At 37.2% G+C, this 26,034-nt stretch overlaps 1 protein-coding gene and 1 pseudogene across 1 annotated transcript in view; both read left to right on the forward strand.

Annotated features, from left to right (window-relative positions):
* Window positions 1–1,183: 1,183 nt before the first annotated feature.
* Window positions 1,184–1,302, forward strand: LOC112483442 (annotated as a pseudogene).
* A 952-nt stretch (window positions 1,303–2,254) lies between these two features.
* INTS10 (integrator complex subunit 10) overlaps window positions 2,255–26,034 on the forward strand; it is a 26,286-nt gene continuing 2,506 nt past the window's right edge. The window contains 17 exon segments of the mRNA XM_025049914.1: window positions 2,255–2,517; window positions 3,108–3,175; window positions 4,951–5,054; window positions 5,724–5,863; window positions 7,387–7,468; window positions 7,976–8,116; window positions 8,543–8,714; window positions 9,176–9,345; window positions 10,143–10,276; window positions 12,099–12,252; window positions 13,427–13,509; window positions 14,171–14,323; window positions 17,107–17,215; window positions 20,572–20,651; window positions 21,780–21,942; window positions 22,907–23,000; window positions 26,018–26,034. The exon segment at window positions 26,018–26,034 is cut by the window's right edge and continues 19 nt beyond it. Of these exon segments, the coding sequence (XP_024905682.1) occupies window positions 2,290–2,517; window positions 3,108–3,175; window positions 4,951–5,054; window positions 5,724–5,863; window positions 7,387–7,468; window positions 7,976–8,116; window positions 8,543–8,714; window positions 9,176–9,345; window positions 10,143–10,276; window positions 12,099–12,252; window positions 13,427–13,509; window positions 14,171–14,323; window positions 17,107–17,215; window positions 20,572–20,651; window positions 21,780–21,942; window positions 22,907–23,000; window positions 26,018–26,034 (2,092 nt within the window). The 5' untranslated portion in view covers window positions 2,255–2,289.

Raw genomic sequence — 26,034 nt, forward strand, 5'->3', positions numbered from 1 at the left:
CAGATGCAAAGGACTGTAGTTAAGTTTGGGGGGAGGCAAAAGTTATACGCTGATTTTCTGACTTGGCAGGCGTCAGCATCCCTAACCCCCACATTGTTCAAGAGTCGACTGTAATTGGTGAAAGAATGTGAGGTGGGGTAAGTGAGAGCCCCCACACCCCACAAAAAATTGATACTAAAACCTGGAATTTGCTATAGCATCAATCTGCGCATTTGTGTGCTGTTTTCCAATAGAACTCAGCCTCCTGGATATTCATTGAATATATATTTATTGCACCTATTTCAAGCCAGTCACAACATCCAGGAAGATGTTCCATGGGATGGATCCAGGGTCAGTAATTTAAAGAGTGGATACAGTGATAGGATAAGAAGGCAAAGATGGTGACCATGCTGAGTGTCTGAGCACAGGCTTTCCATAAACAGTAAAGGTGTAAGCCTGGGAGAAGGCATTTCTCTAGGAGAAAAATGTAGCTATCAAGGGAATAGAGGTCTATGAAGGTAAAATCAGGGAGAAGAAAAATAAGGAAACTGCTGGAAAAAAACAAGGACTATGTTGAGAGCAGGAAAGTTAAAAGGTTGTGTTGGTGAGTTTTAAGATTTTGGAATGGAAGGTAAAAGGCAATATAGTCTTTAACTGAAATCACTGAATTAAGTTCAAGGCACTTGAGATGGGATGCTGAATGCTGGGCATCTACATGACTTAGAAGTTGTATTGGAGAATATGAGCCAAGTGCCCAGATTCTCAGTGAGGCCTCAAGATCACGACAAGGAATCCAAAAAATGTAAACTCATTTGGTGTAGTGTCTCCCTTCTGTACTAGGAGATGCCCACATGACGCCCACATGAGAAATGTTTAGCTAGAGACCTTTCCAAATTAAAAAGTTAGGTAGAAAATAGCCATGAATCTTATGTTGTATTCTGGCAAAAAGTCAGAGGCGATCTCAATTGATTGGTATCTAAAATACATCCAGAGTTCCCTTAGTTAGCCCGTAGATTTAAATTTTTAATTTACAATTGTTATCTAATAGAACACTAGAAAACTGAAGACTCAGGAACGAGTATACAGTTTTATTTTAATTTTCATTTTAGCAATTCCAGACCCAAAACGTAGTTTAATGACCAAATCAGTCATTTTTGCCATTTGAAAATCCCTACAAACTTTGTACATTCAAATCAATGAAATAGTCTACAGCCATGCCATCCTGAACCTGCCGGATCTCAGCTGATCTTGGAAGCTAAGCAGGGTCTGGCCTGGTTAGTACTTGGATGGGAAACCACCTAGGAATACTAAGTGCTGTAGGCATTAAAAAAATTAAAAAATTAAAATAAATCAATGAAATAATGAAAAAAATATTTAAGCTAGCAATCTGTTTTAATGGCCTACACTTTATAAAAGTTATCCTGATCTGTTTAAATTCAATTTTCTACCTCCTTCTTTTCTACAAAGCTCCTAAGTGTGGCCTCCCTTCACGACAGCGAGGAGATTTTTTTTTTTCTTCTCTCAAATGTTTAAACCAAATCAAGAGTTTTAGTGAAAATGTCATTGATTCTGGTTGGAGGAAATTCTTAAAGTATTTTATTTAAAATAACATATTTGCCGCAGGATGCGGCAAAGCACTTTTCAAGTACTAATTAATTACTCAAAAAACGTCTGTTGGAAAAATCAGCGAATAAAGGCGTAACAACAATAAAACGTGGACGTACTTAAGAAAGATAAAAGCTACCAGACCAAACGCTAGACATCACTATTTGCCTTTGTGCCGAGCACCTTACTCGGGCCCCAGACTTTTCTCCGCAAATCTGCTCCTGAGCAGCGAGCCAGGGGCAGGTCCCGCAACCCGGCCGGAGCCGAGAGGGCTTCTTCCCGCCGCCTCCAGGGTTGTCCTCTGTTCTTTTCCTCAAACTTCTTCCGGGCCTGGTCCCATGATGATGATGATGATGATGGCGGTGGTGGTGGTGGTGGTGGTGATGTACCACCGGGGACTGCGAGTCTACCCCTCGCCATCCGAAAACTGCCTGGCGCGGAGATACTGTGAACACAGGGCAAGGTTGCCTAGCGACGGGAGGCTCCCGCGCATGCTCCTTGACCTGACCAAGGTCTCTGTGAAACCCGCAAGAGTGAAAATCCAGTTCTCCACATTTTGGAGGTGACCTGGAAGAGGCATGAAAACACTAGCTCCAAGAAGGAGGAAGGGGCCTGGCGGTAACTGAGAGCGGACTGGAGAAGGCTTCTCACAAAACCCGGAAACCCTCCCGGATCCACTCTGCTGGCGTCCGTGAGACCCCAGACATGCGCAGTAGCCTCCCCGGCGACCGCGGTGGCGGTGGCTGCGTTTTGGAGCCGGAAGGTTCCGCCACTTCAGGCCGGCAGCCCGACGCATCGTGGGCCATGTCGGCCCAGGGTGACTGTGAGTTCTTGGTGCAGCGAGCCCGGGAACTGGTGCAGCAGGACTTGTGGGCAGCCAAGGCTTGGCTGATCACGGCCCGCAGCCTCTATCCCGCCGACTTTAACATCCAGGTGAGGTCAGGCCGTGCGTGCGGCCGCCTGGGTGAAGGCGTGAGCACCTAGCTGCCCCTGGCCGCCTGGGGTCGGCCGCCTCCTGCCCTGCCCGCCCTGCCCTCTTTTTTCCCGTTTCTCTTTACCCCACCCCCCATCCCCCCGCCCCGCACTGTTCTCCCACACCTTTCGCAAGCCTTCTCCCCGCAAGGCCAGCACCTGGACACCCAGCGGACCCAGCTCGAGGTTGGGTTTGGTAGGAGGCTTGGGATGTGTTATGCAGCTGTGGCTACACATCAAGCGCCACTAAGAAAGGCCACTCGCTCTTTCATTCATCATGATGGCAGCCATTTGTTCAGCGCCTGCTAGTTTTGACACATTACTCCACTAATCCCGGGAACCGAGGGGTTGTAAGTGAACCCGAGGGTCACAGCCCTAAGCCGTGTGGCCTTGTGCCACCAGATGATGCTTTACTCTCTGGTCTTCCATCCTCCAGCGGGGGTTGGGGGGCGGTGAGAGTGCGCTCAGTGAAGGCCAATTAGCGATGTGGGTGGCGAGCTTCCAGCGGCCCCAAGGGAGGTTGTGACCCGCGGGTCTGATCTGTGTTGTAGTATGAGATGTACACCATCGAGCGGAATGCAGAGCGGACAGCCACCGCCGGGAGACTGCTGTACGACATGTGAGTGGGGACTCTGGACTTAACTTTTACAGCACTGGATCTCTCCTGAGGTTTTATTTCTGTCCGTGGAAGTGGGCGTTGGGGGAAGAGCTTCAAGTTCATCTACCTCCCTGGTGCCTAAAGTTTACTTAGTCCTGAGACTAGACCTTCATTAATTGCTGATATGTTTTCTGCAGTGAAGTCTTTTCATATGTTTCTTGTTAAAAAAAAAAAAAAAAAAACTTTCTATCCAATAATTTATTTTCTTTTGGAAATAATACATGTTCTTCGCAAAAGTTCAAACAATAATGCAGTGTAGAGAATAAAAAGTGAAAGTCCCTTCCAAACTCAACCAGAGTTAAGTTTTTGCATACAGTTTAGTCCTCACTTAATGTGGTAGATAGGTTTTTGGAAACTATGACTTTAAGTGAAACAATAAAAAGGAAACCAATTTTACCATAGGCTAATTGATATAAACAAGAGTTAAGTTCTTAGGCTATTTCTGGTCACAAAAACATCGCCAAACTTCTAAATAAAGACCCCAAATACTTCTAATAGTAAACATTGAAATAAATGTCAGCTATACATACATTTAAGAAAGATTAATAAAAACAAGTAAATAATTATTTTCCAACCCGTTTATTCTAGTTCAGTGTTCTTGGTGGCTGGAGCCTGTCTGAGCAGCTCAGGGCTCAAGGCAGGAACCCAACCTTTCGAATGCAGAATGCAGAGCACACTAATTCACACTCACACTCAGACTGGGGCAATTGAGACATGCCAGTTTATCTCATGTGCACATCTTTGAGATGTGGGAGCAAACCAGAGTACCCACAGATAAGCCACCCAGACATAGGGAGAATATGCAAACTCCACACAGCCACAGTAGCCCTGGCCAGGAATCAATTTATTTTTTCTCATCAACCTTGTAATGAAATGACATTAAAAAAAACACAAATTACTTACTGACACTTTGAATATAATTTCAAACAATTGGAAACTACCTAAAAGACCATCAATAAAAGAGAGGTTATGAAATGCTATGCAAATCTGAAAAAGAATGATGTAGATCTCTACCTGTTAACAAGGAAAGGGGTCCATTATGGTGGGTGAAAAAAAGCAAGCTATAGAATAATAGTATGATCTTGCTTTTGTTAACCCTTTTTTCCCCTAAAACCTATTTGCACCTGTATTTTGTGTTTTTCTGTAAAATAGATTCTAAGACATAGATTTTCATAGTTAAAAGATATGCACATTTTAAATTTGACACACTATCAAATTACTCTCCAAAAATACTATTCCAGTTTAAATCTCCACTAATGGTGTATGAGTGCCTATTTTCCCACACCTTTGCCAACAATGGATATTATTTTTTAATTTTTAGATTTTAATTTTTACCAGTGTGATAGGAGAAAACAATATCTTGCTATTTGTTTTTAATTGTGTTTATCGTATTAGTAATAAAACTAGTTATCTTTTCAAATGTTCTCTTTGGCTATTTGTGTTTTTTCTGTGACTTGCCTTTGCTCACTTTCTTTGGGTAGTTTTTTTCCTTGTTGATATTTAGGAGTGCTTTAGTATTATGATTACTTGTCTTTTCACTTATAAAAACCTCTAAAGACTTTTGTGAGTACCTTCATTTTTATTAATTAGTTTTTATTTTTGTATCTTTATATTGGTTTTGGTACATCATTTAGAATTAAGAAAAGTGTGTGTTTATCCAAGTGCTAATATTCTTTCTTTTTTGGATACTTTATAAAATCTGACAGTTAAATTTAATGCATTCATTTTAAAACTAGGTTTGTGAATTTCCCAGATCAACCCGTGGTGTGGAGAGAAATCAGCATTATTACATCGGCATTAAGGAACGATTCACAGGATAAACAAACTCAATTTTTAAGAAGTAAGAATGGAATGATAACATAATGGCGTATAAATTACCATTTCTGGACTACCAAGTTAAATAGTCACATCTGTATATAGGTACCCATATGTATGTTTTATTCTTGGCAACTGAAGTCTGTACAAATGATGTCACTTGGTCTCTTGAGTATTTGCTTAGGACCCTGTAAGCTTCCTCAATGGATGTGGATTTATCAGTTAACCCAGGAAACTGAATATATTTTTAACAGGTTTTACAGTAATCAGAAAGCATCTGTAGATTAAGCAGATCTCCATGAAACGGGAGAGAAACTTTTAATAATTTATGACCTTTCTTTAAACCTTTACTCTGTGTTGGTTGCTATAGCCAATCAAGATTTCGAATGCTGGATGAAAAAGAAGGCAGACAGTTTAGGTCATTTCAATTTAAATAAGTGCATTTATCTCAGCCAGCAAAAAGAACTGTGTGATCCTTCACATATATGATTCCTGTCTTCTGGATCCAATAAGACCTCCAAATGTTTTACAGTCATTCCCAAACATCTTGTGCCTAGTACTATCTGACCCAAAAGTCTTCCAAGTTGTAGGTGAAACCCAATTTACTGTTCTTTATATGAAAATGCCTTACTTCCACCTTTGCTTCAGTATTTTTCTGAAAGAAACTTTTTAAAATTAAATGTGTTTTGCACAGGTTTATTTGAAACTCTTCCTGGTCGGGTCCAGTGCGAAATGTTACTAAAGGTTACGGAACAATGCTTTAACACGTTGGAAAGATCAGAAATGTTGCTTCTACTTTTGAGACGCTTCCCTGAAACAGTGGTGCAACATGGGGTAAGATTTGATCCTTTCCTTTTTCTTAAGAGAAAATAAAATTGATCAACAAATGCATCAGCATGGTTAGGAGCTTTCGTGTGTGTTATTAAAAAGCAGAAAATCTGAAGAATACTGGATAAGATTGAATTTAAATCAAGGAATCCTTGTCAATAAAGCTAAAAGGATGTCACTGTTATCAGACTTTATAAATTTCCAGTAGTTTCCTTATCAGTATAAGGAAGCAGTCACCAAGCTTTGACAATTGTATTTGGAATCTGTAAAGTACAATAAAGTTTTTTTAAAAATAATCTTATTCATTATATTCAATATGAATTTAAATGAGAGCCATAGTTCATGATCTTAACAGACGTGTTTTTCATGTGCTCTTGCCCTTTGAACACTGTTTTCTCTCTATTCCTGCCCTTATACCTGTAATAATTATTAAGTGCACTGACAAGCATTGGGAAGTATTAGGAATCTCCTATTCTCTCCAGATCCCTTGAGGTAGATTGTATTTATTTTACAGATGAGGAAACTGAATCTTGAATATGTTAGTAACTTCCTATAGCCAGTAAGTGGGAGAGTTGAGATTCAAAACATTAACCCTTACCTCTTTCTAGCTTCTGGTGGTCACTGGCAATCTTTGTCATTCCTTGGCCTGCAGCTGTATCATTCCAGTTTCTGCCTCCATTATCACATGGCCTTCCCTGTGTGTCTGTGTTCCAGTGTCTTTACATGACCTTCTTATAAAGACACCAGTCATTGGATTTAGGTCCCGCCCTAATCCAATATGACCTCATTTTAACTAATTGCATCTACAAAGAGCTTACTTTTTTGTAAGATAAAATCTATATAAAGTCACATTCTGGGATTCTGGGTGGACATGAATTTTGGGGGGACACTATTCAGTCCTGATCACTCCCTGATCATTAGTTTGACTTTTAACTTTCTGTGTTATATAATCTTCCACATTGTTCCACCCCCAACCTTGTGCATCCCATTGGTTACAAGGAAGGTACTCACACATCTTGGTGGATTTCGATAAGCTGACTTACTACTATGCTAGAGCATCAGTAATGGAAAAGTGGCCAGTTCTGTCCAGCCTAGTCCAGGCTGTGTAACTGGCTACTCCAGACAACTCTTGAAAGTGATACATTTTGTCTGTATAATACATCTTAATGTAGAGAATAAAGTAGTTTCCACATATCTTAGAAAATCTCTATATCTCTGTTATCATCTAACACTAGTTCCAGTGCTGCCTTTAAGTTTCTTGCACATTTTGTTGGTGTTTTAATTTTACTAGTTCCGAAGAAAATAACCCAGACAAAGTGGTCTGTGGTCAGGCGAATTTGGGGTTTCCTTCTGGGCTGTATTGCTGATGCACTCTTTTGTTTTTTAGTCTTTAAAATGAGAATATTTGTTTCTCGGGGAAGTTTGAATATAAAAACTATATGGTAAATTAAAAAATACCCCATGTCTTCATGTAATTCTGACATCTTAAAATGTAACACATTTAAATGATGAATTATATTTTGAAACAGGTTGGCCTTGGGGAGGCACTATTAGAGGCCGAAACTATTGAAGAACAAGAATCTCCTGTTAACTGCTTTAGAAAATTATTTGGTAAGAAAAACTGTATTTTGTATTAATTCCTTATGGTAAGTAGAATATGTTAGGTTAAGTACCATTTTAGGGATTAGGTTATTTATAGAAAACAAAGGAACTTTTCATATTATAGAATTTAAATCGTTGTTTATTTTTTCAGTCCAGAAAGCATTTTAAACAACTTCTAAATTTTTATTATGTATTATTTGATACCTCCCAAACTATATGTGTAACTATATATAGTATGAAGTATAATAATAAACAGACATCTGTTTATTACCACCCCATGTAAGAACTAGACCCTTACCCATTATATAGAATCTGCCTATTTCCTCACTGACTGTACCCACTGGTATCCCTTCTGCACTGCAATTTTCAAATAAATGTGTCATAAGGATTTTTTCCCCACTATATATTTTAGGTACTACATTAAGTGAACTCTAAAACGAATTTTGTTTTTGCCAGAACCCTGGGGTAGATAGGTGACTTAATTGTTTTTTTTTTCTTTCTTTTCCTCTTCAACAGTTTGTGATGTCCTTCCTCTAATAATTAACAACCATGATGTTCGATTGCCTGCCAATTTGTTATATAAGTACTTGAACAAAGCAGCTGAATTTTATATCAATTATGTTACTAGGTCTACCCAAATAGAGAATCAGCATCAAGGTAAATGGGAATATCCTACAATTTTGTTTAGACAAACTTTAGTAAATTTGCAAAGTCAGGTTATTCTCCTATAATCTTTCTGATTATACCAGTTTGATAGTGTTTCTAAAAGATGGTTTCTAGAAAAAAATTCTGCAGTTAAGAGATAAGACTTTTCTGGAACCAACATCACCCCTTGATTGAAACAGTCAACTTGCTAACTAACTGTAAAGTAGTACACTGAGCTGCATACCTGTACCACAGCACAAAAGTCACTTCCTACTCTACCATGGCCAGGTATGGGTCCTTGAACAAAACATAACATGTTGAGATTCTATACTTTTGCCTTTTAAATGGGGAATCAGACTTTTTTTTTCCTTCTGTTAAATACACATAAATAGAAAATAGTAATGTTAATTGTAGGCTCCTTTTTTTCTCACATTTTAGGTGCTCAAGAAACATCTGATTTACTGTCGCCTAGCAAACGTAGTTCTCAGAAATACATAATAGAAGGGCTGACTGAAAAATCATCCCAGATTGTGGACCCTTGGGAGAGGTTGTTTAAGATTTTGAATGTTGTTGGAATGAGATGTGAATGGCAAATGGATAAAGGAAGACGGTAAAAAATTGTTCATTTCTAGAACTACCTAGCAAATCTTTTGATAGCATAATCTCAGAATACTAAAAAACAAAACACTTTTTAAAAATCATCTGATGTATAGATATATTCCTCTTTGGACAAATTCTGTAACACTCAGTGTTTATGCAAAAGAGGGTGATTTTTCACTTTACTGAAAGATTCCCAGTGGAAATATGAACCCGTAAGGTGATGTTGAGTTTGAAGTACTCCTTGATGTTCAGAGGAAAGAGAAGCTACTTGGCATGTTTGTGTCATGAAATCTTGGTCTGATCACTGCTCTAACTCAGAAGGGGAATTTATATCCATATGCAGATGATAAAGAATAATTTTACATGCCTAGAGCTATATGTAGTAAATATAATGGTTCTATTTGGGCATTTCTCTAGAACATTTGCCAACAAGCAATAATTAAATAAGTTTTACCATCCTTCATCTTTCAGAAGCTATGGTGATATTTTGCATAGAATGAAGGATCTCTGCAGATACATGAACAACTTTGATAATGAAGCTCATGCAAAATATAAAAACCAAGTGGTTTATTCCACTATGTTGGTCTTCTTTAAGAATGCATTCCAATATGTCAACAGCATACAGCCATCTCTCTTCCAAGGTTGGTTTAAGAATTGTAGAGTGTCCCAAAATACTGGCCTTCACAGGGATCGTGAGGAAGATGAAAATGTTTACCTTAACATTTTTCTTGGATCCAAATGATTGTGGGATGACGCCAGTGCTTTTTTTAGTTATTTTTGGGTTTTCTGTAAGTACATTTTCATTAAAAATTTCTTTACCAAAGGATGTAGTGGTACTATGAAACGAAATACAAATATTGAATGCCTCTATTTTGAAAAAGCAGCAGATGCAGCAAAGTATTCAAGTAGGTTTCACAAAGACTTTGCAATAGACAAAGGCTTTTTATAAATAATGTATGTGCATGTAAATTCTAGAAAATGTGAAAAATAGAAAAATAAGAGGGTGAAATCTCCCATAATCCTTTCAGTATAACAGAGCTCTCATTTTTGTGTGTTGCCTTATAGTCTTTCATGTATTTAGATTTGTTTAGAATGTGTAACCCTAATGTACATGTAACTTTGTAGCCTTTCCTTTTTTGGTAATTTTAAATTCATGATCATTTTTAAAACTTTGTAGATACATGGGAACAAATACAAAAAAGGACCTTTCACTTGTAATCCACCACTGAGGAAGAACCTCTACCAACAACTTGGTGTATATCTGTACAGTCTTTTTTTCTATACATGTATATTTGTGTGTCTACCTAACTGAGATCACACTGAACATATTTTTTAAAGATTTATATTTTCACTTGATAGTTGAGTAAACTTTCACCTGCTACTAAGTATTATTTTCCTTGCTGTATTGTTAAGTGTTGGTGTTTTCCCCCATCCATAGGTCCTAATGCCCCAAGCCAAGTTCCAATGGTTCTTCTTGAGGATATATCAAACGTGTATGGTGATGTAGAAATTGATCGTAATAAACACATACATAAAAAGAGGAAACTAGCTGAGGGAAGAGAAAAGACCATGGTAATCCTTTCTGATATTATTATTAACAGATTATATGTTTATGGTTTGCTAGAAATCGATCTTTGTAAAATATGGCTTTGGAGCTAAATCGATAAGCTTAGGTCTTTTAACTGTAAAATATAATTATTGTATAAATCAGTGGTTCTCAACTAGAGGTGATTTTGCCTTTGGGGAAATAATGGAAAGGCTTTTTGGAAGAGATCAAATCAGCCTTGAAGGATGTATAGGGTTTTGTCATTTGAAATTGAGTAAATTATTGTCAAGAGGGGACAGTTTACAAAGATGCAAGAGGCTTTAAAGCAGGGGAATCCTTTCTTTCTGCAAAATCTTTTAGTAGAAGTCCAATGTGTAATGGTAAAGTGGAGACGTAAAGGGCCAGGTAGTAAATATTTCGGTCTTTACAAGTCATAGGGTCTCTTACAACTACTTAGCTCTGCTGTTATAGTACAAAAATAGCCATAGACAATGGGAAATAAGTAACTTGGCCGTGTTCCAACAAAACTTTATATACAAAATAGCTTGGCCTGCAGATCACGTGGACAGGGGTGGTCCACACTCTTCACATCACCTCTGAGGTCCTTTCTCTAAACTGTCCTGGTTTGTAGGCAGGAGTGTCTTCCAGCAAACACAGCATTTATTTCAGTATATCATATTAGATTGCCAACATGTGACAAGGAACAGGACCCTTATGAAATAGAATACATGACGCATAGGTTTTGGCTGTGAAGGGCATCTAGGTATGTGTCGTTAGGGAGGATAAGAATATGCAGCTAAATTGGGTGGGGCGGCGGAGGGTCCTCAAGCATCAAGAATAGCTGGAGGACTCTAAGCTCAAAAACTATGGGAGAAAGGTGAATAGTGGGAGGGAGGTGTCTATTTTTTCTGAGATTAGATTGAAGAATGGCACTTATAGCTTAAATATTTATACATATTTTAAAATAATCTTAGTGGGGTAAAAATCTACAGAGAGAATTTAATTTAGGTCATTGAATTAATAAAAGTGACCTAGGTAGAATAAAAGATTCAAGAATTTCTCAGCAAAATAAAATTAAGTGGAGCTCTTAGCCTTTACTGTTTTTTGTCAAAATGACCATACCCAGGGGCACTTACAATAGTGGCCTTTCTCTGAGGCCCTCTCTTTTCTTTGGCTTTATATAACTTGAGATGAAGAACAGGTAGGAATCTTTATTGTAACGTACAGAGGGCATTAATAGATAAGTGCCGACAAATGCGATTCCTGGCCAGACACCTTGCATTGGAGGAGCAGAGCTAAAGAGAGGGGTGACCATTGGAGTAGTTATGTGCAGCCAACGAAAGATAAGTAACAGTCGTTGCTCTAAATTATTTCTTAGGGGACTCAGGCTTTAATTTCATTCCACTACATGACAAACTGTTATTTAGAAGCAAATTAAGTAATGCCACATATTGAGGGAAAAAAGTAAACGATAAAACAAGTGCTACTTCATTAAGCTATATCTCTGAATGTAAAAATCTAATTTTGGGCTTTTATAACATTGATATGTTTTTAAATTATTAGGAGCTTTAACTCTAACTTTACTCTGAAGCCAACATAAACTTAAATTTGTCATCAAAAAAACAAACAATTTTAATAATAGAACTTGAATGTGTGAGAGTGAAAAGATGAAAAACTTAATTTTTAAAGCTAAATCGTTATATTCAAAAAAGTTATTATACCCATGATAGTATCCTTTGATATAAAAACCATATAATAACTAGAATTGGCAGCAATAAACATAGTGTTCTAGTATATAACTATATTGATAACTTTAAATTAATCATGTTCTTCACATTCTCTGAGCAGAGTTCAGATGACGAGGACTGTTCAGCAAAAGGAAGAAATCGTCACATTGTCATCAATAAAGCAGAACTTGCTAACTCGATTGAAGTGTTAGAAAGCTTTAAATTGGCCAGAGAGAGCTGGGAGTTGCTCTATTCCCTAGAATTCCTTGACAAGGGTAAGAACATGCTTGTCGTGTTAGTGCTGTTTATTATTTTTAATGTAAAATCATGCTAAAGAAATCATTCAACTTCAAATGTCAAGTCACTTATGGCTAGTTAAATTGATTATAGTAGTCCACACAATATAATAGAATTCTTTTGAGCAAGATATCTAACCAGTTATTAATATCCAAATAACTATTTACCTCTTACCTTTTACTCCGAGGGTATATTATAATCAGAGTTGGGGTGAAGTTTGAGGGAGAGTTTTTGGTCTTTTAAAATTTGTATTGCTGGCATTTTTTTTTTCTTACTGGGTTTGTTTTGTGCTTTTAATTGTTCTGTCCTTGGCTTTGTATCTTCTTTAAGTCACATGTTACTAAGAATACAAAAGGTAATGCTATTTTGATCTGCATTAACTCCACTGCTTGAAAAACTCAAAATCCAAATGATACACAAAGCCTGTTTTCTTTTCTATATAGACATACAACTAGAGGGAGTTTTATCTGTATAATATTTTAAACAATTAAGTATTTCAACTTAGGAATTACTAGCACTTTGCTAAACATCATATTTTTACTATACTTTGGAATCAAGGCACATACTTTCCTTTTAGCCAGTGAACATTCATCTGCTGGCTTGCTTCTGTCACATGTCTGTGCAGAGCCCTTTGTCAGATGTGTCATGTCATATTTTTTAAGTAAACGTAGCATCATTCTGTTTCTTCTCGTTGCATCTAGAATTGTGAATATATATGTGACTTTTGGAGGGGATTTTTCCTTTTGTTATAAATTGGCTTTTAAAAAATGACTAAAACTCTTAGTGTCATATATTTATTATTTTAACTTGGTGAAAATAAAACAAGACCTTCTGGGGAAAGCAGAGTAATTTAAAAGATAAAGAAAATAATATGTGAAAAGCATTTTGGACAGTTCTTGGCCCATGGTATATATTTAGTAAATGTCAATACCTATTAAAAATATTGCTTGTGTATTACTGATAAGTATTATGTTCTAACTTTACATTTAATTGAAATTCTAGACCATCGTTTTAGAAGTCAAAGTATGAAGTTACTGTCTATTTTTTAGTAATTTGTCTCTCTGACCGTTGTTCTCTCTTTCTGGGTTTGTTAGTTTTGTTTTCTGCTGTGTTAACATATTTTTGGTAAATTTTCTTTGAATTCTCGCTCAGAATTTACAAGAATTTGTTTGGCATGGAAGACGGATACTTGGCTTTGGTTAAGAATCTTCCTCACTGATATGATCATTTATCAGGTAGAGTAATGTATATTTTAAGTACCTCTGTCTGTACATGCAAGATGTGCATGTCCCTTTATGGATTATTAGTTTATGCTCTGAAGACAGATGTTCTGTCTTCAGCAGCAGAGTGATTATGGTCCAGTTTCATCTCAGAATAACTCCAAAATGACAAGGCTGTATCTTCTGTTATTTTTGGTATATCTAGTCCCACTCCTTTGTAAAGGTAGGATTTTTACTCTTCAATAAATGATGAATACTTCTCATCCCCACCCCTCTCTACTCTGGTAGAGTCTCTCTGCCTTGCTCTGCTCTTTTTGAGCTTCTTATGCGCAGAGTAGAGAGAGCAGATAATTCACCTTAGGGATGGAGAGCTTCCAGCCTCTGTTATTGAAATGGACATGTTGCTGCTTCCATACTTCATAAAGGAGAAGAGATATTAGTGGTAAAATATTTATGAAGAAATGGTATATCCAAAATGTACTTTATCTACAGGCTTTTGTGATTTCATTTAGTCGTGAGAATTAAGACCAAGGAGACTTTTGCTAAGTTTCCTTTTTCTCCTCAGATGATCTAGCAGAGGTACCTTATTTGTAGTTACTTGCTAATTGCTCAATTAACTCTAGAGATTTTTCTTTGATGGCAGTATTTTCCCTCCTTGCTGTTATGTCTTTCTAAGGGTCAATATAAAAAGGCAATAGCCAGCCTGCATCATTTAGCAGCTCTCCAGGGAACACTCCCTCAGCCACAGATCACGGGACAGGGGACCTTGGAGCATCAGAGGGCGCTTATCCAGCTAGCAACTTGCCACTTTGCTCTCGGAGAGTACAGAGTGAGTATTGCACGCCTTGCACAGAACACTCAGATGCTTTCTCTACCCTGGGGCTTTCTCTTATTTCCTAGAGTGGCATTTTAATTTGGTGCATGTTTACCTGAGATTCGGTCTTTCTGCATAGATTTATTATCTAATCTGCTGGAAAATCACTGTGATTTTGTTTTGCTTAATTTTCTCTTTATTATAGCTTACCTGGTGCTTTTCATATTTTCTGTTCATTATTCCATTTTGTTGGAGGAGGATCTTTTTTTTTACTTTCTTGCCTAGAATTCCTTTAGAGTGGACTCAGTCCTGTTGTGCTTAGACAGAAGGGCCTTTACTTCATGGGAAGTGAGGATTTACGTTAATTTATCCAAACCTCGGATTCTCTTTTTCATGGTGATGACACCTCAGAAAGGCGTTGCGGGAGCCGATGCGTAAAGGAGTCTGTTTTCTCTGATTGTGAGCCCCTCCTGCCACAGGGTGGGAACACTGTTCTTTACCTTTGAATCTCTCACCCATTGCAGTAGTTTGCACAGCTTCGATACTCGATAAATGTTTGAATTCAATTAAAATGATAAGTCCATTCTTTATATTTATAGGTACTGTATAAATTCAAGACCACAACCTAACACACAAACTCTAATTCTCATCTGTCTATATGTTAAGTTGATTATTTTGTGATTAAAATCCCTAAATTAAGTTTTTTAACTTGAACTTTAAAATATGATTTATAATGTGCCATGAATTTTAGACAGAAACAGATGCATTAAAAGTAGAGTAGATGCATTAAAAGTAGAACATGCTTTTCTACCAATATTTATGTAATTATCAGGTACCTAATTCGAAGTTTTGATTCATTCCTTCCAAGAACTTAAGAGAGCACATGTTTAGCCTCACAGATATACATATATCATGTAGAATTAGACAGCTATACAGGGCACTGCTGTTCTGCATTGTAGTTGGAAATATGAAATAGACTGGTAGACTTAATTAAGTTCGGCAAACTCATTCTCTTTGAGGGCTTTAGTTACACCTCTGAGCTGATCACTGTTAGGCCTACATCTTTGGTTTCTAACTTATCCGATTCCTCAGTCTCTACTGGCTGTCTTTTTCTCAGACTCAACGTGTCCAAATCTGAGTTTCGTTAGTTTTCTGGCCTTTCAGTGTGAAATAGTCAAGTCATGATTGACTTTTAACTCTTGCTAATCCTTTTAATTCTTCCAGTGTGATACTAATATCTTCGGTATAGTGCCTTTTATTTTCATTGCCACCAACCTAATACATGGCTTTTAACTGAGTTTTTTGCCCTTAACCTTTTTTCCATCCCTATAAATTATGGTCATTACTTTCTAAAATATTGCTGTCATCATTCCACTTAACTGAAAGATTGACTTTCTGAGTCCCCAGAGTTGAATTATGGGCTACGTGGAGAGTAAAGCAGGATGTGGGGAATATGGGATCCCTTCTTTAGAGAACCTATCATTTGAGTTGGAGAGAAAAGTGCAAGGTCATTAAAAATCAAATATTAAGTGGTGTGCCTCAGACATGTATACAACAAGCATTGAGGGAAGAATGTTTTCACCAGGGTTCATGTAGTCAAGAAACAATTTATAGAAAAGGTTAGCTGGAGGTGGGCATTGAAGGATGGCAGCGTAGGACTCTGGATTACAAGTTCTGGCCCTGCTACATACTATCACTGTGACCTGGGACAAGTTATCTCACCAGGACTATCTAACTCAGGTTCAAGTTCTTAACTACCAAGTTGTCATCTACTTCAAGTTCTTAATTACCAAACTGCCAGTCTCTCAAAGCTAGAGCTTCACCACCCAGTGGCTATGGTTGGGGGGTAGTTCTAGATGTGCCAAGGTACTGACCCCCTCAGGGCCGAAGGCAGCTGCTGTCAGCTCTGGACAGCCTTACAAATATTATTTTCTGTATGTGCCAAGACATGAAAGAAAGTGGAGAAGCATGGCTTTAAGATTCCACTTCCTCATCTATAAAATGGAGATAAGAAGGTTGTGCCTGACATATAGAAAATGCTCCCTAGGTGGAATCTGATTGTTATTATTAGAATCTGAATAGGTAGAAGGTAGACCGAAGGTAAGCGGTGATGCCTTACTCTCTGTGGCTCGAGACCAGCCTGCTCAGTGTGGCACTGCAGGCTTTCTGTCATCCATCAGCACTGCACTGTCTAGTTTTTTTAATCTGTATTTCCAAAACCACACCCTCCTTCCCCTCAGGTAACCACCTGAACTGATACACGGTCCTTTTTCGCATCTTTCTCTCCTACTTCGAAAACTCTTTTTTCTCTTTTCCATATTCCAATTCCTTCCCTCGCTTTAAGCCTTAAATCAAGATAAGGCTAGTTTAGCCTGTGTGTATTTTTAGTTTGTTTTAAATTATGTTCTATATCATACTATTTAGTTTTCTACTATATGTCCTATTTTGTTATTTTTCTATTCAGTGGGTTAGTAAACTAGTTTTGAGACAGGGATATACTTATTTTGGATGCCACTGTGCTATTTAACATCTTAGTAGTTTAATTAATCCTTGTTTACTTTTTAAGTTTTGTCTTTTTAACATGGAGAATGAGTTATTGTTCCCTCAAAGTTCTAATACATAGATTTAATCTTACTGTTACTTTTTTGTACATACATCGTTGAGCAAACAGTAATGATTACGTAAGGAATCCTGAGGCATTCCTACAGTCCTATATGTGCACATGTTGCCCAGTTGCATGAAAGTGTGATGATATTTAGAAAACTTCAGATTAGTTTCTTTTGTCTTATCTTCTTTAGATGACGTGTGAAAAAGTCCTCGATTTAATGTGCTATATGGTACTTCCCATTCAAGATGGAGGCAAATCACAGGAAGAACCCTCAAAAATAAAGCCCAAATTTAGAAAAGGTACAGTGAAAAGTTTTATTTTTATTTTGTAAAAATAGCTTTAGGACCCAAGACTGGGAAATTTTTTAAAATTCCTAATAACATAATACTGTGTGGTCTGCAGGGCTTGACAGATTGTATAAAAAGTTAATCCCTGTCAAGCTTTTCCTTGGCTCTGATTTCATAAGGAGCTGTAAGCCTGTCTTTCCTTCCAAGTTCTCTAAATTTCTTGAGTTTGTTATCTCTTCAATTATGAACCCCTTTACCCACATTTACCAATTCTAAGAAAACCTGTAGGTGCTTAGTTAAGTATCTTATAGCATATCCATCTTGGGCTATTTTGAGCTTCACTCAAGTTTCACATTTCTTGAAAACTACATTAAATTTAGTTGTAATGCTTATATGAGAATGGAAGAAAGTCACTAGCACTGATCTAAATTTCCACCATGAAAATTGGAAAAGATGAGCAAATTAAACCCAAAGAAAGTAGAAGATAGGAAATAATAATGATATGAGCAGAAATCAATGAAATCGAGAAAATTAATAAAGCCAAAAGTGATTTTTCTGAAAAAAATTTATAAAATTGATAAACTCCTAACAAGATTGATCAGGAAGAAAGTGAACACTAATTACCAGTATCAGGAATGAAAGAGGGAATGTCACTACAGATCCTACTGCTATCAAAAGGACATTAAGAAAATAAGTTTTGAATAACTTTATGCCAATACATTCAACAATTTAGATAAAATGGAAAAATTCCTTGAAAAACACAACTCACCAAAATGGATGAAAATGAAATAGAAAATCTAAATATTCCAATATCTTCAAAGAAATTAAATTTGTTATCAAAAGCCTTCCCAAAAAGAAAACTCCAGGTTCAAATGGCTTTATTGGTGAATTCTATGAAGCATTTGGGAAGAAATAACACCAATGCTCTACACACTCTTTGAGAAAATAGAGGAAGAGGGAACACTTTCCAATTCAGTTTTTAAGGCCCCTGTAACTCTGATAGCAAAACCAAACAAGAACATTACAAAAAAAAAAGAACATTAAAGGCCAGTATTCATCATGGACATAGATGCCAAAATCTTTAACAAAATACTAGCAAATCAAATATAGCAATGTATAAGAAGGATAATACATATGACAAAGTATATACCAGGAATGTGAAGGTCATTTAACATCCAAAAATCAATCACTGTAATTTACCACATTAGCACATTAAAGGAGAAAATTCATATGATTGTCTTAATAGATGCAGACAGAATTCAATTATGTTTACATTTATCATTTTTGACTTTAAAAATCTTAGCAAACAAAATGTGCTCACTTTCATAGCACATATACTAAAAAAATCTTAGCAAACTAGAAATAGAAGGAAACTTCCTCAACATCATACTTAACTATGAAATATTGAATGATTTCCCCAAGATCAACAACAATACAAAGATGTTTGCTCTCACCACTTCAGTTCAGCATTCTGGATAGTCTAGCCAACACAGTAGGCAAGAAAAACAAAAGTTTGAAAAATACTGCCTTTATTCACAGCCACATATTTGGCGACAAAGAAAAGCCTAAGGAATCTCCAAATAGAATAACATCAAGAAACATAAAATACTTATGGATAAATTTGATGAAAAATGTGCAAAATCATGTTTGTAGAGCAGAAGACTCTCCAATTCTCTCCAAATGTGTCTATCGATTCAGTACAATCCCGGTCAAAATCCCAGCAGCCTTTTTTTTTTAATTTTTATTTTTTTGGTAGAAATTGACATGGCTGATTCTAAAATTTATGTTGAAATACAATCTAAAATAGCCAAAACCGTTTTGGAAAAGATGAACAAAATTGGGCAACTTACCCTACCCAATAGCAAGACAATGTAAAGCAATAGTTATTAAGACAATATTGTCACAAGAATGAAGAATCTAGAAATAGACCCACACAAATATAGTCAAATAATTTTCAGTGAAGTGACCAAAGTAATTCAATGGAGAAAGTAAAGCAATTTTCAATAAATGGTGCTGGAACAAATGGATTTTCATGTGGACAGAAAAAGAAGCCTCAACTCCTTACTTTATTCACAAAAAATGAATTTGAGATGGAGCATAGACTAAATGGAAAAGCTAACATGATAACATTATTTAGAAGAAAATATCCTCACAGCTGATGGTAGATTTCTTAGGATGCTAAAAATGTTCTAGAAGAAGAAAGCATGACAGTTTAGTAATTATTAAAAACTAAAACTTTTAAACTTCTAGAAGAAAAATCTTTGTGCCTTCTAGGTAGAGAAGGATTTAGGCTACAAGAGCACACACCATAAAGGAATGGATTAAGGTCTTGATTTGCAAACCATCACCTAAAGTTATTTCCACAACTGTAAAAGAAAATATTTGTAAGAAAATATTTATAAATGTTTAGTTCAGCATTGTTTGAATAGTAAAAAATTGGAAATCTCAATGTTCACCATTAAAGAATAGGTAAATCAGTTGTGGCATATGTAAACAACAGAATACTATATAACATTGAAAATTGGAGAAGGGGGCTAATGGGTGAAAGAAGTCAAAAGGTACAAACTTCCAGTTATAAAATAAGTCCTGGGGATGTAATGTTTAGCATGGTGACCATAGCTACTAATACTGTAGGACATACTTGAAGGTTGCTAAGAGAATAGATCTTAAGTTGTTATCACAGAAGAAAAAAATTGTATGACTACGTATGGCGACAGATGTTAACTAGCCTTATTGTGATTATTTGCAATATATACAAATATTAAATCATATCATACACCTGAAACTTATATAAAGTCGTGTGTCAATTATACCTCAATTTTAAAAAATCAGTGATCTAGAACTACAGGTATTAGTATCAAAAATACAATTTGCTGAAGGATACATATGATGTGAATACAAATTTCTGTGTTAAAAGTGTACAATATGCATAGGAATGATAACCGCTATATTCAGAGTGAGGGTTACCCATAGGAAGGGGAAAAGAGAATGAGATCAGAAAAGGTGCACAGGAAGCTTCAACTGAATTTGCGATACTTTATATTAAAATCTTTAAAAATTGAAGCAAAATGTTAACATTTTTTAAAGCTGAGTGGTGAGCACTGGTGTTTGTAATGTTGTCTCTATCATTTTCTGTATATTTGAAATATTTTCTAATAAAAAAATATTTAAGCAAGTTAAGAAAGAAGATTGATAAACAAATTCCAAAGACTGTTCAAAAACCAATTTCACCTCCACTAAATATAATTGTGGCTTAACTAAATAAGAAATTATATGACTATTGCTTTTTTTTAGGAAAGCATTTTAAACATTTGCTTTTCAAAACCGTTTTCTTTGATGATAACAGGCGTATTGTGGACTTTTGTTAGGTTCAGATCTGAAGCTCCTGCCTTGCACCAGCAAAGCTATCATGCCATACTGCCTGCATTTGATGTTAGCTTGTTTTAAGGTAAGCTTGAAGTTTGTTCGTTGGAATGTTCATTTAGCATGAAAGAAATTTAATTTGGAATATTATTCTGATGATCTGGAATGACTTGAATGGAGAGCCCTGAGAACAAAAGTTAGTTTAGTCCTTTGAAAGTCCAGGTTGCTGTAGTGAGGAAAGCACCTGGGTAGAAATTAACAGATATTTATTAAATATTGGCTGTAGTAGGCAAAGATGATGAGGAAGCGATCCCATCCTTGAGAAATTTATAAAGAATAGTGGGACAGATATGCAAATAATCTTACCTATGGTAGTGTTCAGTAAATATTTTATGAATTAATATACAAGTTAATACATTAACTGCAGAAGGGAATACAAATGTCGTTGGGTTCGTAGAGAGATGGTGAGTTTATTATCATAAAAGTAAGGTGGATGAAAGTGTTTTTAGGCATAAGGGTGAACATCAGCTAAGGCCCAAGAGATTTGGGAAAGGTTAAGGACTGTTGAAAGAACGCCAGACTGTTCTTTCAACAGGTACTATGGAGCCTTAGATTAGACAGGTTTATGAGCGAGATAACAGCAATAGTGGGTCTCTACTTTAGAGCAGTAATTCCAAACTTAACTCATCTTCAGAATCACTTGGGGGCGACAGAAACTATTTAAAGTGTGATTTTAGGCATAGCTGCCCATTTAGAACAAAAAGGCCTTTGACGGTTTCTCCAGTTCATCTTCTCCCCAATCCTTTCTCTCCTAGATAGCTTCTTGCCCACTCTCCAGCCCCACTGTCTTTTTAAAAGAAATCCCCAAATTCTTCCCTGTTATACAGACCACTCAACTTTCTCTCGGCCTTATTCCTAAATTCAAAGCTTCAGGCCCATAATGTATGTCCAGGTTCCACCAAGATGCTCATGCAAACACACTGCCTGTGACTGTTTTCACAGCACAGCAGGAGCCAGGGCTCCTCGAGCTAGAACCCACCGCCCTTAGTACGTGGTTGTGATGTTCATAAGGCAGGTTTGTTTTCTGCTTTGTTTACGCTCATGACCTTTATCACGCATTTTCATATAACTGCATTTTTAGTGATATTTGGTATATTTTAGATTACTCCGTGATTTCCTTTTCCTTCTGTTTGCATAAATCATTGTCTTGCAGCTTCGAGCTTTCACGGACAGCAGGGATGACATGGCACTGGGACATGTGATCGTATTGCTTCAGCAAGAATGGCCACGGGGAGAGAATCTTTTCTTGAAAGCTGTCAATAAGATTTGCCAACAAGGAAATTTTCAATATGAGAATTTTTTCAATTATGTTACAAGTATCCTTTTTCTTGTTTAAGCAGAAGAAATTCTGATTTTTTTGAATGAATGAATGAATGAATGCATGCATGGTACAAAAATGAATGAACCATTCTGGGTAGAAATAATGGTTTTCACTATTTGGGGGAAAAAGAGAAGGAATGGAGAATTAAAAATGAGACAGTGGCCATTGGTCTTGTGAAAGTCATAAAAGGCTTCAAAGAGATAATGCAAGGAATCAGGAATATCAACCACCCTGCTCCATTTCCTACTTCTAGCGACTTCAGGAAAGTACCCTAGATGCCTGAAGTAATAGCCTACAGGTTCCTACAGGTCCAGAGCAGCTGGTTTGGCTATAGAAATAATAGTTCGTTGGCTTTCATCTATCAGAAGAGGGATTCCCGGGGCTTCTCCTGGAACATTAGCTGTTCCCTGGGGCCAGTTGTTGGAGCATTACACCATGGCTGTCACAGCTGCTGGTGGGCACTCACCAAAGATGCCACCCAACTCAACAGTTGCTGTCACTGGCAAAGAGTGTTGTATTTCATACTGTTTGTTAGGGAGAGACCACCTTTGAATCCAAGGTTATGCACCAGTTTGGTATTTATACTTTATTGCTTATCTTAATACATTATTTTTGAGTTTCAAGGAATCTACTACACTTGTCCAAGTGTCCAGAGCAATAGTTCTTAACCTTTTGGGGGGATACAGTACCCCAGTGCCTCTTTCATTTCTTATTAAGAAAATTGAAGATTTTGCTCTTATGATCATATGGAATATTTGATTATCATATATATGAAAAACATTTATCTTTTGAGGTAGTTTGGTTGGTGTAAAAATCGTTAGTTTTGGAATCAGGCAGACCTGGGTTTCAGTACTAACTACAATTGTTAGTGGGTTGTTAATCACTACAAGCCTGTTTCCTCATCCAAGAGACCAAGACACCTTGTTCTTACATGTGGTTGACCTGAATCTGACCTGCAGATATTGACATGCTGGAGGAATTCGCCTACTTAAGAACTCAGGAAGGTGGGAAAATTCACCTGGAATTACTACCCAATCAAGGAATGCTTATCAAGTAAGCAGACTAGCTCTTGCTCTCTCATGCAAAGTGCTTTCCTTTTTTGTGCTTGTAGGAAATATTTGAAAATTTCTACACCTTTCAAAAAATTAATAGAAAAGAATCTATACCTAGTCTGTTTTTGAGAGTAGATTTGATTCTGGGTATCTTTTCAAAGACTTGACATTTCCTTAACTACATTTCTGATAAAATGTTGTTTAAATTGGTGTGTTTCTGTCACTTTTGAAACTTTCACTAGATAAAAGTCTCATTCATGACATCTTTTCTAAAAGTTATAGACTGACTCTACAAATTTCTGATTAAACATAGGTTTTTAATTAAGAAAAGCCAAACTTAATTAAAGTTGTAGTGGATTAGGACAATTCATTAAGAAACACCACAGACGTTATTAATAAATTATACTTGGACTTCGGTATTGAATTGAAGCCCACCTAAGCAATCCTCATTGCTTACATAGCACAAAGCAAAATAGCCAGATCTGGACCCTCCAAGAACACACCCGCCCCAAGAAATGATGGTGGGGCGTTTGGTCTCAGGCATGCCCGCCCCCCCCCACCGCCACACCTAGAGGAAGTTGGTGACCATTTATGATTTTTAAATAGCTCATAAATCTTGCTTCTATCCTTCAATCCTCATTGTAGTTTGGATAATATATCTTTTGTGCTTTAAATGCCACGCATAGTTTGATTTTCATACTTCCTCCTTTGCGTCCTGCATATTCAGCGTGTCTTAAGTCAGTGTTAGAGTCACTCACTGCAAGAGACTGAACCCTGAGTGAGAGGAAAGTGTTGCTAATGCTGCAGACATTTTCCTTTTTCCCTCAATTGTGAAATGAATGCAGTTTTAGTCGTTGAAAGCCAAAATCCACATCTCGTTCTGTCTTTGTAGAGTCTTAGAAGTGTTGAGAGGAAAGTAAGAGATGTTCATTCTGGATTTCTATAACCTCGGTAATTTGGTGCATAGCAAACATGTCCTATTAATAATAGGCTCTTGTGGAATCTAATCTAAAGAATGGGAAGATGAAGTAGGGTTCTCGTCTTTTATCTTGTAAATGTTATTAAATATCCTAAACTTATAAAATTTTAAAAATGTTTTTTCGATAATACAAGACCTTTATATATTAGGTCGCTTCAGAAGGTGGATCGGACATGCTCATCTTCCCATCTCCATTCACTTCCCTAAGACTGTGAATACAAACTATGGGACAATAATTGCATGGTTTGAAATATTCTTAACAATGTTTGAGAAAAAAGATTACTTTTTGACATGGAGCCTAGGTAACCCCTTTTGTGTTGTGATTTCTTTTCTAGGTTTTGAGGCTGGATATACAAACACCTTTAATAGCTTTTTAGTTAATTCCCATTAACATTCATTATACCAATTATCATAACATAGAGAGCCTTAGTAGAACCAACTCCATTTACTTAGCATTAAACCTACAGGTGACTCTCACTTTACTTAGATAATGCTTAACTGTTTGCGGAAGTGGGAGAGAATGGATGGCCAAAAAATCAACAGTTGAATCTCAAAGTTTATTATATTGGAACCTTTCTCGTTTAGCCAGTTTTTATTGAGCTAAACAGTGACACGGGTACATGCAGACATACCTCTAGGACCAGGAACGAAAGCAAGAGACTGTTGGACACCCAGATAATATCACTGTAAAGAGTCGGTCAGGGTAAGGCAATGGTACACAGTATGTACCTCAAGGCTTTGGAGGATAATTCCATGTTCCTGCCTTGATCAATTGAACCCTTAATTTCTTCTAACTAACTCCCCCGTAGAAGACCAGTAAGCCTCATAAGAAGCCCACTCTTCCATCAGTTTGGAAGCAGGAATAGGCATTGTTTCTTAGTGAGTTGACCTTAGAGGAATTTGCCCAGTTTTCACTATGTGAATCTTGAGGTTCATGTGAAATCTGCATTTCAAATTACTTATGCCTAAACTACAGCAGGAGAAGCAAGCTGAGTAAGCCAGAGCACTCTAGCTGACTAAAGTATGATTGGAATCTTGAGTAAAACTATATTCCTTTTCCCTGTGGGATGCAAACAAATTCTCTGAAGCCGTTGAAGACTTTTTGGGTGGCCCCTGCAGCTGAGTGGCAGAGATGTTGTGAACAGTGTACAGCCCCTCCCATTGGGTGAGGTTGTAAGTCCGTCCTAGTTGTGGCATCTCGGATGCAAGCAGGTACAGTACAAAACTGGGGCACCTGGGCCTACCCGGCAGGAGGGGTAAGCTCTCTATTCATTATGTAGACATTTTGCTCTTATGTATTTTAAAATAGAGAAAAATTTCTATGCTGATATTTGCAGTTTCTTACTTGCGTTAGATCGGATGAAAATGGAAAACGGTGTCTTGTATATACTCTGAATAGGGTGGATAATAATATTCTATGAGGTGATCACCTAGCTAATATACTAAATCTTTGTTGTTACAGAATTCTGCAAAGCCCCAGATTTTTTTCCCACCGTTTTTCCTTTCCTCAATACTTTTTGAAATTCAAACTCTACCTTTCTTCATCAAAAACATTGCCAACCCCTCTTGTCCTCTTGGAAGGCCCCTTCAATTTGGGGTTTCAATCCTGTCAAGGATGGTTACCGAAAGTCAACAGGTTTATTTCTAGGACTGACATGGTCATGAGAAGAGTGGCGAGTGAAGGAAGCTGGATTTGAAAATGCATCTTCTCAAACGTTAACTCCTCTCCCCACTATCATTCAATTGCATCTCATCGCCCTCTTCAGTGGTTGCTTTTTATGCCAAATCACAAGTGGGCTGAGTTCGGGGACCAGGAACCAAGATGCCTCTGGACATGCCCCAGCAGCAGGTGCAGCGAGAGGTCTCACTAACTTCTTCCCATCCTCCTGACACACAGCTGCAGCCGGGGGCCTGTGGAGGTTAAAGGGTTTCTGTATAGTCTGCTTCTAGTCTTGTGCATTTTCTCTGGAGTGTTGTTTTTGCAGTGCAGGGTGAGTCGGTGTGGGTGTTTGAATGCTGCTGTTTGCTGTTTTTTAAAGGCCTTCTAGCCCTCCCA

The sequence above is a fragment of the Pteropus alecto genome, unplaced genomic scaffold, assembly GCF_000325575.1.
Source record: "Pteropus alecto unplaced genomic scaffold, ASM32557v1 scaffold24, whole genome shotgun sequence".
Lineage (NCBI taxonomy): Eukaryota > Metazoa > Chordata > Mammalia > Chiroptera > Pteropodidae > Pteropus > Pteropus alecto.